We start from the raw sequence: 13,349 nt of genomic DNA, 5'->3' as shown, positions 1-13,349 counted from the left end.
GACTATCTTCTTTGGTACTCCATGCTTACTCACAATCTCCTTTACATATATATCCACAAGTTTTTCTGCAGTATCCTTTGTGTTTACGGCTATGAAGTGAGCGCTCTTGGTAAGTCTATCCACTATTACCCATATCATATCCTTTTTTTTACTAGTCATTGGTAGACCAGTAACAAAATCCATCCCGATTTCATCCCATTTCCACTCCGGTATCTCTAGTGGTTTGAGTAATCCCGCAGGACTCTGATGTTCTGCTTTTACTCGCTGACATGTATGGCATTCAGAGACATATTGAGCTATCTCTCTTTTCATGTTGTTCCACCAGAACATCTCCTTCAAATCCATATACATCTTGGTACTTCCTGGATGTATGGAATAAGGGGTTTCATGTGCTTCTTTTAATATGATTGACTTCACTCCTGGATCATCCGGTATACAGATCCTTTTCTGGAAGTATAATGAATCAAAATCCCCTAGGTGGAATTCCGATGGTTTTCCTTCGCCAATCCTCTTGATTTCCTCTTGAATGAACAAATCATCCGCTTGCTTTCGGATAATCTCATATTTCAAGTCTCGAGTACATCTCATCCATAATCCTCATGGTTGCTATACTTCCTTTGATATCACCTTGAATAAACAAGATCCGAGCATCTTCTAACTCCTTCCGAAGTTCCTTTGGAATCTCCCATTCCGTAGGTTGATTCTCCGTACTTTTCCTACTTAGGGCATCTCGCTACTACATTAGCCTTGCCCGGTGTATAGTTGATCTTAAGGTCGTAATCCTTAATCAACTCCAACCATCTCTTCGTCTCATGTTTAATTCTTTTCTGGGTGAAGAAATACTTCAAACTTTTGTGATCAGTGTATAACTCACACTTGGATCCATATAGAAATTGTCTCCAACTCTTCAAAGCATACACAACTGCCGCTAACTCGAGATCATGTACTGGGTAGTTGTGTTCATGTGGTTTCAACTGTCTTGATCCATAAGCTATTACCTTTCGATCTTGCATAAGAACACATCCAAGTCCATTCTTGGAAGCATCACAATACACCGTGTAATCCTTTCCTGGTTCAGGAACTGCTAACACCGGTGCTGTGGTTAACTTATCTTTGAGTGTTTGGAAACTGGCTTCACACTCCTCTGTCCACACAAATGGAGTATTTTTCTTGAGTAACTTGGTCATTGGTCCCGCAATCTTCGAAAATCCTTCAATGAACCTCCGATAATAGCCCGCCATACCAAGGAATCCTCTCGATCTCCTTAGCATTCTTAGGTGACTTCCATTCCAATACTGACTGAACCTTGCTTGGATTCACTGCTATTCCCTCTTTGGTTATGACATGTCCAAGAAATTCAACACTCTCTAACCAAAACTGGCACTTGCCGAACTTTGCATATAGCTGATGTTCCCTTAAAATCTGCAGAACTATCTTCACATGCTTGGCATGTTCTTCTTTATCTTTGGAATAGATCGAATGTCATCGATAAACACGATCACAAACTTGTCCAAGTACTTCATGAATATCTTGTTCATCAAATTCATGAAAATAGCCGGTGCATTTGTTAGTCCAAATGGTACAACCAAGTATTCATGGTGTCCATACCTTGACACAAACGCCGTTTTTGGCACATCTTCCTTCTTGATCTTGATTTGGTGATATCCCGACCTTAAATCTATCTTCGAGAAGACTCCAGCTCCTTGAACTTGATCAAAAAGATCTTGTATTCTGGGTAAAGGGTACTTGTTCTTGATGGTTACATTGTTAAGATTCCCGTAATCTCCACACATTCTCCTTCCTCCATCTCTTTTATCCACAAAGATAACTGGTGTACCCCATGGTGACACACTTTCTTGGATAAATCCCTTCGTTCCAGTTCATCTATCCGAGCCTTCGGTTCCACTAACTCCTTTGGCCCCATCTTATATGGTGGTTGAGCTATTGGTGCTTGTGCTCGGAATTAGATCTATGGTAAACTCGATCTCTCTATCGGGTGGCATTCCCGGTAGTTCCTTGGGAAATACATCTTGAAATTCATTCACTACGGGAATATCTTCAATCTTCACCTCCTTCGGACTATTCAGCTCCAATCCTATCTCCAACTGAGTGTACTTGTCTCCTTGAAACACTATCCGACCTCCTATGGAGTTTCGGAGTGATACTTGTCTTGTCTCCACGAGCTTGATTACTGCGCCATTCTCCGTTAACCAGTCCATTCCTAGGATGACCGATATGTCCTTCATGGGGATGATGAACAGGTCCGCGAAATATACACAGTCACAAATGGTTATGACTCGTGCTTCTTTCACGTGGGTTACTAAGATCGTTCCCCCGCGGATAAGACAGTTATAGGTGTTTCTAACTTAGAACATCTAAGCCCGAATTGTTCCACAAATTCCCGTGCAAGAAATGATGTAGTTGCTCCAGTATCAAATAATACTTTGCCAGGATGAGTAAGGATGCCGAGCGTACCTACGACTGCTTGATCCGACTCTCCTGCTTGCTCCAAAGTTGTGCAATTCAGCTTCCCATATGGCTTTCCCCTCTTGTTGTTGTTGTTGTTCCGGTTGCTGTTGTTGTTGTTGTTGTTGTTGTTGTTGTTGTTACCTCCGCCTCGTCCTCCGGAGCTTTGTCCACTCCATGACGCCTTGTTTGGACATTCTGGCTTGATGTGTCCCTCTTTCCCACAACCATAGCATATGATCCTGGGCTTCTGACAATCCCTTTGAATATGTCCCCTACGCCCACAGTCGTTGCATATGATCCGATTTCTTGGGTTCGATTCGACCTCCCGGTTATACTCGATTACCAGTAGGTCGGAATCGGGGTTTGAAACTCCGATCCGGAGTCGGTTTATCGATCGGGTACTTCCTTGGCTCGATACGAGCCTTCTTCCTTCTATCCTCCCGGACCTGCCTGTAGTCATCCTCGAAAGTGATTGCCGAATCAATCAGTTCCTGGAATTCTGCAGTCCGTGCCAACCTCAGTTGCATCTTCATATATGGATTCATGCCTTTCATGAATCGTTTCTTCCTTTTCTCAACAGTGTCCACTTCCTCAGGTGCATATCTTGACAGTCTATTAAAATCTCGGACATATCGCATGATAGGTGCGATGATTCGATGCAGCTCGTCAAACTCTCTCTTCTTCAGCTCCACCACGCTCTCCGGAACATGGGCATCCCGGAATTTCTTCTTGAATTCCTCCCGGGTGAACACCTTTTTCGGAGGGTGTACTCGCCACAAGATTCTCCCACCATGATGCTGTCTGGACCCGACAACAAATAAGTGGCATACCGAATCTTTTCTTCATCATTGCATCCAACGGTCCTCAACTTTCTTTCGGTGTCCATGAGCCGGTCTTCCGCATCCATTGGTTCCGGGGCTGATGCAAAAGGTAGTGGTCTTGCATTCGGAAGTCCGATAAGGTTACTCCCCTGCCTTCATTACCCCTATCATTGATGACGTGGGTAAAGAAATCTTGCATGTTCTTGTTCTGACTCTCCTGGTACCTCCTCCTATCTTCTTCCATTGCCCTCATGTACTGTTGGAAATCTGGATGCATCATTGGATGTGGTGGTGGTGGTGCGTTCTCTGCTCTAGCTGCTGCATCTGCCTCCTCTTTCTCTCTTCCTTCCCGCTCTCTGCGAGCATCTTCGGTTTCAACTAACGCCATTTCCCCCTAGTCCCGTAACAAAGAGCGATTACTCATAATTACACCATGCAAATGTTTTACGAGCTCAACTCATTGCCCAGTACTAGTCACATAATGAAATCAAGAAGCAAATCCAAAACAAACATTTATTATGTATATACACCGTATAATACATAACACACTCACAAACTTATATTACATGTGGTACATATAAACCACTTATTTGGCTCCAAGCCCAAGCCAACGGGAATTTAAAATACGTTCTATTACAATACCACCTAGATTACTTTATTCTTCCTTGGAGCTCTACTCCTCATCGTCTTCATTCGCCTCCGCGTACATCCACGGGGTCCAACCAGGTACAGCGACTAGTCTTCCGAACACCGTCCGGAACAAAGGTCCTTCCAGTAGGTATGTAATCCGAATCGGACGAAGTGCCGAGACAGAGATCTGTCATTCCAAAGTAACTAGATAAAGACTCATACATATCCCCGGTGGAATACAGCGCCTCTTCTCCGAGTCATCCATGGAGGATTCCTATTCACTTGACCCCTCATCTTCTTCTTCTTCTTTTTCTTTGTTCCGGAACTCTCACCTACTTCGTACTTGCGATGGTTTAGATATACCCATCTCCAAATCTAAAGAAATGGAATCGGTACCTTTCTCTTCCTGCTCGTAGTGTTGGTTAACATTTGGGTTAACCGCATCACTCTCATCTCCCGCATCACATGGAATTGGCTCCTCCTCATCACCGAAAGGTTCCCGAAACGCCAACCCGTCGAGTTTTCAATCGGTGACTCCGAGCAATTTATGTTCCATGAGTGGTCTCCCCATATCCAGTATCATATGATGCCGACACATGTGGATAGTGCGGAACAAAGTTAGGTGTAAGTGGGTCTCTTGCGGGTAGATTTCTCTTGAACCACTGGTCACTCAAATCTACATCACTGTCTGGGTTAAAGAAGGGTGTAGTATGTTGTGGTTGTGCCCTCAAGTCATGCATCCGAGTTTGGACTTTATCAGGGTCCGTGAACTCAGCTAGCATGTGGTCAATCTCACCTCTCATCTTCATGTGTAAAAGATACATCGTAGTCAATAAAGACTTACAGACTATCCATGTGCTTTGTGCTGCGGCTTCGGGACTTCGTGGGCTAACACCAAATGATTAAGAGTGGGATCCTCATCTTCCTCGGCATGAGGTATATGAGAAAACTACGAACATAGGAGTTCTACTCGACTTGTGCTGCCTTATCTCAAGGATTGCCTTGAATAGGCCCATATGGTAGGCTGTGGTGATAGTTTTGGCTTCTCCGTATGGCATTATACGACTCATCGGCAGCTTTTCCGGTAGTTGGACCGATACTCGCACTTGGCTAGGATTTCCCCATCATAGTAAGTATACTTGATAACGGTATCCGTGGATCGCAATGAAGTTCCTTCGACATCCCACACGGGAGAGCTGTTATTGGTCCATCATAATCACCAAGCCAACCCTCAACTTTCCTCAAAGTCCTCTTGGGAAAAGTGTTCGCCATTATGGCTGTATACAAAAACAGAATATTAGTAGTGATAATGCATCATAATAGCTATAATAAAGAATTATCGCACTAAAATATATGGTTTTGCTATTCTCAAGTGAATAATCACCATACTTCTAGAGAATCCTTTACTATTTCTACTAGACTCCTACAGGTTTCTTCCCTATACTAGGTTTTTCCAACCTAAGGTCGCAACATTTGCTCTGATACCAGCTGCGGTGACCCAGCATACCACTGCATGTTGTAGTATACAAGTCGTTGATATGATCTTCATGAAGGGACTTCTTCACAAATATCACATCCCTCGAGTGGTACAACGAAACATTGCGAGTCATAACACTCGATAATATATTACAATCATGGTCTTAACAAGTTGGTATTCTCACGGGTCCGATGAGAACACCCTACAACATAAGGTACTTAGTACAAACCAACTAGATATGAAAAGAGCTCAGCAACTTATTTAAGTATGCCACTACGGCTGCTCGGCTCTATGCTACTCGGGTATATCACTACTCCTCCACCTCCATGTCATCGGGTCCGTAGACTATCCCATAGTCTACGCCTTCAACTCCTCCGGAAAGATCGGGTTCCTCGTAGACCGGCTCGTAGCTTCCTCCCGGTGCTCCATCGGTCATGGCCTCCACTTCCGTATCACGGTCTAGCAAGGGTGTCGAAATAAAGTGAGTACGGGGGTACTCGGCAAGTTCAAAAGAGTAAAAGGTGTTTGATGCACTAGCTACGACCTTCGATCGAGAAAATCTTAGGTCAATGCATGTTTCGAAATCATTTCTTCAAAAGGTTTATTTTATTCGAAAACTATGCCCGTCGGTCTTCACGAGGTTGACTAGAACTTCACGGAGTTCCTTTCCTGCCGCGTTCGCGGTTCCCTTCCGGAACGGGGAGTGACGGCCACAATTTAATACACTCTGCGAGAGGTGCGTTACTTTTCCCATAAGAGATCTCACCCTTTTTGCCATCCGCGAGGACTTGCCCCCGTTCACACTTCCTTGGTGTGAGGCCGGGTATAAAGATCCAAGCCCACACCGCCTTCTCCGCGACCTCGCGGACCCACCCTTTTGTAAGTCCGTCCTCTCCTATATTTATGGGTAGACTAACCCGGGCACTTGTTCTCTCCTATACCATTAAGGTAGACTGAGCCGAACAACTTATATGCCCTGTTCTATACACCATAGATAGACTGATCCGGACAACCCTTACAATCCTTCATAGACCAATAATAAGTCTACCCTCTCCTGTATCTAATGGTAGGCATGCGGGACCACATGTCCCCACCTTTACCAAAGATAGACTGATCCGGGCAACCCTTATTACCAATCCGTTGGCATGCGAGAGGGAAAAGATACAGCTGGCTTCCCACGAGCCATTATAGATCTTATGGTCAACGCGATATGTACGGCGCTAGAATCACTCGGACGGCATTGGTACTTAGTCCTAGATGAATAGTACCCATGCAATGGAACCTCCACCAATCAACACATACCTTGGTTCCATTGCCAACCACATAGTCATATTCATAATTGGAAAAGTAACATTTCATTTTCAATGCGGGAATGATAAGTCATATAGCTTTGCATTAAATTAATAGAAAATACTCAAATTTGACATGAGCAAGGGTGAACTTGCTCGTGGACTGCGAGATAGTGCGGTTCAATGCGTTGGATGGAACCCGGACCTCGGGTTACGTAAAGAAGCATCATTGTCCGGTAAGGACAATGTTATAAAATCCAAATGATGCATGCATGGATGTATTATTTTTTTGTTGAATCCCTTTATCCCGATGAGTTATTACAATTTAGGGTTGAGTTAAGATTTATGCCTTTGGCGATAATTTGCAATTGTTTTAATGTATAAAACACTTTAATTCACACAAGGTAACATAATTCAAAGTAAACTACTTTATGTTGGTGATTTATTATTTATTCCAAAATAATTTGAAATAATAGAGTTGTCTCTATATTTTTGAGAATAAAAAGGAATAGAATATCTTCCTTTGGAAAATACCTTTTTCAAATAGAAATGATTTGGAATAATAGAATCTCATTTTGAAATGTTTAAAAATAAGTATTTGAACTTATTTGGGATTTTTCCTTGATTTATTAATTCAAGGAAATATAATTTGAAATTCCAAATGTTTATTTTAAATTCATAAAATTCACAAATTTAAATTTGTTCATCAAATTTTATTTCATATTTTATTCTTATTAAGAATAATTTTTCATTCACCAATCCAATTTTTAATGGATTTTTAGAGTTGTATTTTATTTATTAAAATTTGGTGAAATAATGGCCTTTTCTAAATTGTGAAAATACTAAAATACCCCCTGGACCCATATTGGGCCCAGCCCACTAAAGCGTGCCCATAGCGGCTCGGTGGAGCCGAACGGCCCACCGCTCTCACTCACTCGGCCCTCTCTCACTTTTTCCTAACCCTAGCTCCTCTCTCGCGACGCCCGTGGCGATGGCGTCGCCGCCATGGCCGCCGCCGCGCTCCGGCCGACTCCGAGCTCCTCCGCCGTAGCCACCTACCGAATCGGAACCGCCGCGAGCGGATCTATCGATGCTGTCCGCGTGGTTTTCTCCTTCTCTTCCTCTCCTGGCGAATCGCCTCCGATCCGGATCTCGGGTAGAATCGCCGCGACGGACTCCGGCGAGATCTCGTCCTCGCCGACGACGGAGTGCGCCTCGAGGACCGACTCGGCGCGGTGTGCCGCTTGCGGTACTTGTGCCGTCGTCTCCGTGCCGTCGTTGTGGTGGTGTTTGTGCTCGTCGGCGTAACGCCGGCGCCTACCCTGGACTTGCGGCGCGTTAGGGCCGCGCGAGCACCTGCCTCGCCATGCCCTAGCCTGCGCTTCCAGGCGCAAGTAAGTGTTGCATCCACCTCTTCTCTGTGCGCCTCCTCTTGGTGCTGTTCTTCATCCTCCTCAAGCTCTGCTGCTCTCTGGTGATCCTGTGATCACCCAGAGCCTTGCTATTCCGATGCAATTCGTCTATGTTTGGATTGATTGCAAGCACATGGTCCAATTACCATTACTGAGTGCCGGCACCTGCTTGCTCGACATGCTTGTTCATGTTGTTCTTGCTTCTCTGCTGCTCCTAGCATGCTCTATACTTGCCATGCTCTCTCTGTGCTTGCTTGTCTAGGTGTACTTGTTTTGCATCCGTGACACTTGTGTGTGTGCCGAGGTGCACTGTGATATGATTTAGTGCTACTCCTGTAAGCCAATGATCCATTGGATCATTCCTTGCTTGTTGGCTAACCTCTCTGTGTAACTTGGCTTGCTATAATTGATCCATTTGATCAATTGATTGCCGATGATGGCTTATCGGTTAATCTTGTGGCTATAAATTAACTATCTTTGCTCAATAGTGTGCTACTTGTCGGTACTAAGCATGGATCCGTAATAAATTCATGCTTGTATTAATTTGATTATGAAGAGCTCGCTTATGCGGTGATGATTTTAAATGACTTGCTTGATATGAATTTGTCTGTTCATGATTATTTATCAAGCAATTAAAGTCCGAATCCATTTACTGGATAGTGATGCTTTGTATTTGACTTTCTCTCAATTGGTGCTAAGTGTGAAGTGACCTCGGTAGCCTTGCTACGATCGGTTGCTCACCTGGTTGGTTGGATCTTGTTGGCTACTCATCTTTGCTTGTATATTTGGGAATCATAGAAACTATGAATGCCAATATACTTGCTGTGAAGAAATCTAGGGTTTACGATGGTTGTATGCTTAGGATTTATTGTGTAGTCATGGCTGCTAATCCTTGCCATCTACTGGTGCTACCTATGCATCAAATGCGGCTAGTGTGTGCATCCGTACATATGTGCTAGTTTCTTGTGCATAGGATCCGTACCTAGATGCTTTATATTTTAGTGGCTTTTGATGGCGGTAATCCTTGGTGAAAACCAAGTGATGATCTACCCATATGAGCATCTTGCTCATCCCATGCTCATGCATATGATGGATTAGATCCATGGGATCTTTTCCGGGAACTAGGTATACCTTGTTCCGGCTCCTAGAAAGAAATATTTGGTTGATGCGAGACTTGGGTTTTGTGTATAGCTCTCCACCTCCGGGTCTTGGATGATCTTCTCAAGTCACCATGATTCCTGGTGGCTGAGTGGTTTTGTATGGTTTGGTTCTGTTCTTGCTCAAGAAGCTGGATGAACTGAGCTTGTTACGCTTCACCCTTACCCGGTGATTTGCATATGTGGTCGACTTGTCATGGTTCTAGGGTTTGTGTGCTATTTATATGGTCTCTACTTCCTCTCCGGCCTTGACACACAAGCCTGGTTTGCTTGATGACTAGGCTAGTGCATCTGCCTTCTTCGTTGTGTGCACGACACACATGAGCGATGTGCTCATATCTCTGAAACTTGAGCCCACGATGGTTGCTCGGTTTTGGTCCGCTCCTTCTTATCCTGGTGTTGTCCGGGTTTTGGACAAGCACAAGTGTCTATGACACTTGGTTAATCGTCCAAAGCTGAATCTGTCACACTAATCAGTCCAAACTGAATTTCTACACTTAACATTCTGTCTAGAATTGGTTTTTATGTTTTGCGGGTTTTGAATCATGGACATGGCCATGAAGAGATACTTCAAGGCACATAGTCTAAATTTTAGTTTAGGAACTATTTGTAATCTTTATTTTTATTTCTGTTTATTATTCATCAATTCTTGTATCAAGAATGTCTGTAAAGACAATGTAATTTGTGTTGTGTTATCAATAAAGCTCAAGTTTTTGTTTATGAGCTTTTGCATTATGTAAAGTGTATAATCTTGATTAAATATTGTATTTGATACTCACTTTGAAATCCAAAAGGATTTGAATAATATATTGTGTTTGAATTGTAAATTCATATTTATGTTGTGTAATGATTATTGTTTAATGTTTAACACTTGTCAAATAAAATCAATTTCCCAAATCAACAAGATACAAAAGAGATCATGTCGAAATTTCCCTAACTCACATTGCCTAACCCTAAGTGCAAAATGAGAGAGAACCTCGATCCCTCTTAGGTTTAGTTGCAATAAGGCGCGAAAATTTCCCCCGTTTTGCGATGAAATGCACATCCCATTTCTAAATCTACCCTTCGTTGTTCCTATGTTCTGGGTTATTACAAACTTGCTCTCTCTCTTGTCCTCCCCATGATTCTTGGTCATTCTTGAGGGATCTAAAAGAGGAGATCTAGATCTACACTTCCACCAATCCATTTATCCTCTAAGTGAGGGGAACTCTTGGGATCTAGATCTTGGAGTCTTTTGTTGACTTTCCTCATTGTTCTTCCTCTCCAATCTCATCTTAGCATTTGTTGCTTGGGTGGGATTTGAGAGTGAAGGATTTGAACACCTCTAGTGTTCTTGCTTTGCATCATTGCATAGTGTTGAGCTCTCCACCACGATTAGTTCGAGTGAGAGACCGTGAGCTTGTTACTCTTGGAGGGAGACCTCCTAGTTGGCTTGGCGGCTGGTGCTTCGGTGATCTCTTCAAAAAGATTGTGAAGAGGCCCGGGCTTCTCCTTCGTGGAGCTTGTGAAGTGGTTGTGGAGCTTGCCATCTCCAGCGCGGAGGAAAAGCTAACCATAAGGAAAGGGCCATTATCTTTCGTGGGTGTGGTTCGGAGAATAGGGTGAGCCTTCGTGGCGCGGGGAATCCTTCGTGGGAACTCCACTCCTCCAAACGTGACGTACCTTCTTGCAAAGGAAGGGAACACGGGAATACATCCTCGTCTCCGCGTGTCTCGGTTATTTCTATATCCGAGCTCTCTTTCCTTGTGATAGCCATCGTGCTTGAAGTACATATATCTTGCTATCTCTTGTGCTACATATATCTTATGTCTACCTTGCTTAGCTCTAGTTGCCATTGTTACACTTAGTTGAGCTTAGCATATTTAGGGTTTGTGCTTGTAAACTAAACGTTAGTTTAATTCCGCATTCTTACAAGACAAATCCGCAAGAGTTTGTAATTGCCTATTCACCCCCCCCCTCTAGGCGACATCTCGATCTTTCAACTATGTAAATTACCTTTTCTATTAATAAAAATATTATTGAAAAAATGTAATCCAAACGAACGAACCCTAAAAAATTGGCTTTTTTTTGTCCGTGGCCCGATCCAAACAAACGCTTTTCATGTTTGAAATATGTTGGGCTGCTGAGCTCGATGGAGAGGTCTTAATCAATTGCGATCCAACAAAATATGCATCCACAACAATCAGGTTTAATTTGTACATCATCAAGTCCAGTTTCTGCCCTAAAAAAATGCCTAACAATATTAAAAACCAAAATGTGTGTATACATGTTACACTCTGAACATCTTTTTTCTGGCAGTATGTACAGTGTGAACAAAGCAGATAGAACAACATTACAACCAGCATTGCACTTCGTAGTTATACAAAGTTCGCAGTGCTCCGTTTCGGAAAGAAAAAAATTCCCTCACCAAAAAACTGAAGGGAAAAGAACACACACGCGGATAAGTTTCATCCATCGCAACAAAAGCAGGAAGCGGGCTGATAATTCCTGGACGCCGACGCGTGGGTTCAGGCGACCGAGGGGATGATCCACACGGGCTCCACCTCCACGGAGTGCCCGCCGGCGATGGCCACCACCGCCGTCTCCCGGTCCCCCAGCGAGTACACGCCGACGGCGTGCGGCACCATCATGTCCACCTCCCGCCGCGCGAAGTAGACGCAGTTCTCCCGGACCCCCGGCAGCGCCGCCGTCGCCAGCACCGCCACCGACGCGACCGCCCCCACGAACACCGCCCTCCCAGGGAGCTCCCTCACCTCCTCCCACTTGCGCTCCTCCGGCCGGAACCGGCGTATCTCCACCTCCACCTCCACCGAGTCCCCATCAACCCTGTACAGCTTCCTCACCAGCAGGAGCTCCCCCTCCGACTCCACCAGGTACGTCGGCTGCTGCCACCGCCACCGCCACACCAGCCCGTAGTTCAGGTCCGACACGGCCGCAACGCGCGCGCGGAGGTCGGCCCGGTACGCCCGGATCGTGCCGTCGTCGCTCAGCGCGCACAGCCGCCCGCGCCAGATCGCCACGTCCCTGAACGCCCTGTGCTCCGCCCCCGCCGCGATCGTGGTCCAGGCGCCGCCAGATACGTCCGGCTGGAGCAGCGCGAGCGTGCCCAGGCTGCCCAGCACGGCGGCCACCCACCCCAGGGAGGTGGGCGGCGCGGAGAGCACGATCTTGGCCACCGGGAAGGTGGGGGCCCGGGGCATGGCCACGGATTCAACGGAGAAGATGTTGTGGAGCTCGACCGCCCGCTCCTCGTCGAAGGCCATCGCCAGCCAGCCGCCGATCTGGCCGCAGCACCGGCCGGCGTTGACGCGGCCGGGGAGGGCGAAAGGGAGGATCTCATCGCGGCGGAGGCTGAAGAACGCGAGGCTGCCGCAGGAGCCGGGGCGGCGGAGGAGGAGGCGCGGCGCCTCGAAGGTGAGGTCAGACGAGATCGAAGCTCGCGCGCACGACCGCCACGATGAGCAGACCAGGCGGACGGCGACACGGCCGAGCGGGCCGAGGCGGCATAAGATGCTCTCTAGGAGCTCCGGTGGGAGATCCGGCCAGGCGGACTGCCCCGTACCAAGCTGCCGCCGCCGGGGATTCTGCGGGGAAGCCATTTGGGAGAAAACCTCCTTCCGGGCAGAAAGAGATTTTCTCCCACTCTGTTTTTCCTTATTCGGTCTCTCAGGCTCTCAGTTATACTTTTTTTCCCCCAACATTGCGGTTTAAACTTCGGAGTAGGCATTTCTCTACTCTCCTGTCCATACTTGTCTCATCTGTTGCCTCCCCTCGAGACTCACAAGTCGCCGCGCCGGGGCGCCGCTGGCTCCCCTCGATGCAGCCCACGCAGGCTACAACCATTAAAACTGATGCTCGAGCTCGACCGGCAATCTGCTGCCCTCGACGCCGCCGCCCAGGATTCAACTGACGACCTCTGCGCTTGGCGCATGGAGATTTCTTCGTTTTAGCCTGGGAGATTGTGGGCGCGGAGGTGATAGCACGACTTTACTGCTACGGATTGAAGATGATTAAACATGCCGACGACCAGAGCCGTCTCTTCCCAGTTGGCGCCGACGGCCAGCCAGATGCCCGCCGGCAGTACAAGATGAAAA

The 13,349-nt window shown here is 46.2% G+C and overlaps 1 protein-coding gene across 1 annotated transcript; it reads right to left on the bottom strand.

The window, feature by feature from the left end:
- Window positions 1-11,516: 11,516 nt before the first annotated feature.
- Window positions 11,517-12,921, bottom strand: LOC124667816 (putative F-box protein At5g60060). The gene has a single exon (XM_047205059.1). The coding sequence runs from the start codon at window positions 12,852-12,854 to the stop codon at window positions 11,763-11,765; it is 1,092 nt and encodes a 363-aa protein (XP_047061015.1). The 5' UTR covers window positions 12,855-12,921; the 3' UTR covers window positions 11,517-11,762.
- Window positions 12,922-13,349: the final 428 nt, after the last annotated feature.

This window comes from Lolium rigidum, chromosome 6 (assembly GCF_022539505.1).
Source record: "Lolium rigidum isolate FL_2022 chromosome 6, APGP_CSIRO_Lrig_0.1, whole genome shotgun sequence".
NCBI lineage: Eukaryota > Viridiplantae > Streptophyta > Magnoliopsida > Poales > Poaceae > Lolium > Lolium rigidum.
Note: the sequence above shows the minus strand (reverse complement) of the source record. Positions and strands in the feature narration are given on the sequence as shown.

Bases quoted from the DNA above. Each gene is read 5' to 3' on its own strand.
- LOC124667816 (XM_047205059.1), bottom strand. From the start codon at position 12,854: ATGGCTTCCCCGCAGAATCCCCGGCGGCGGCAGCTTGGTACGGGGCAG.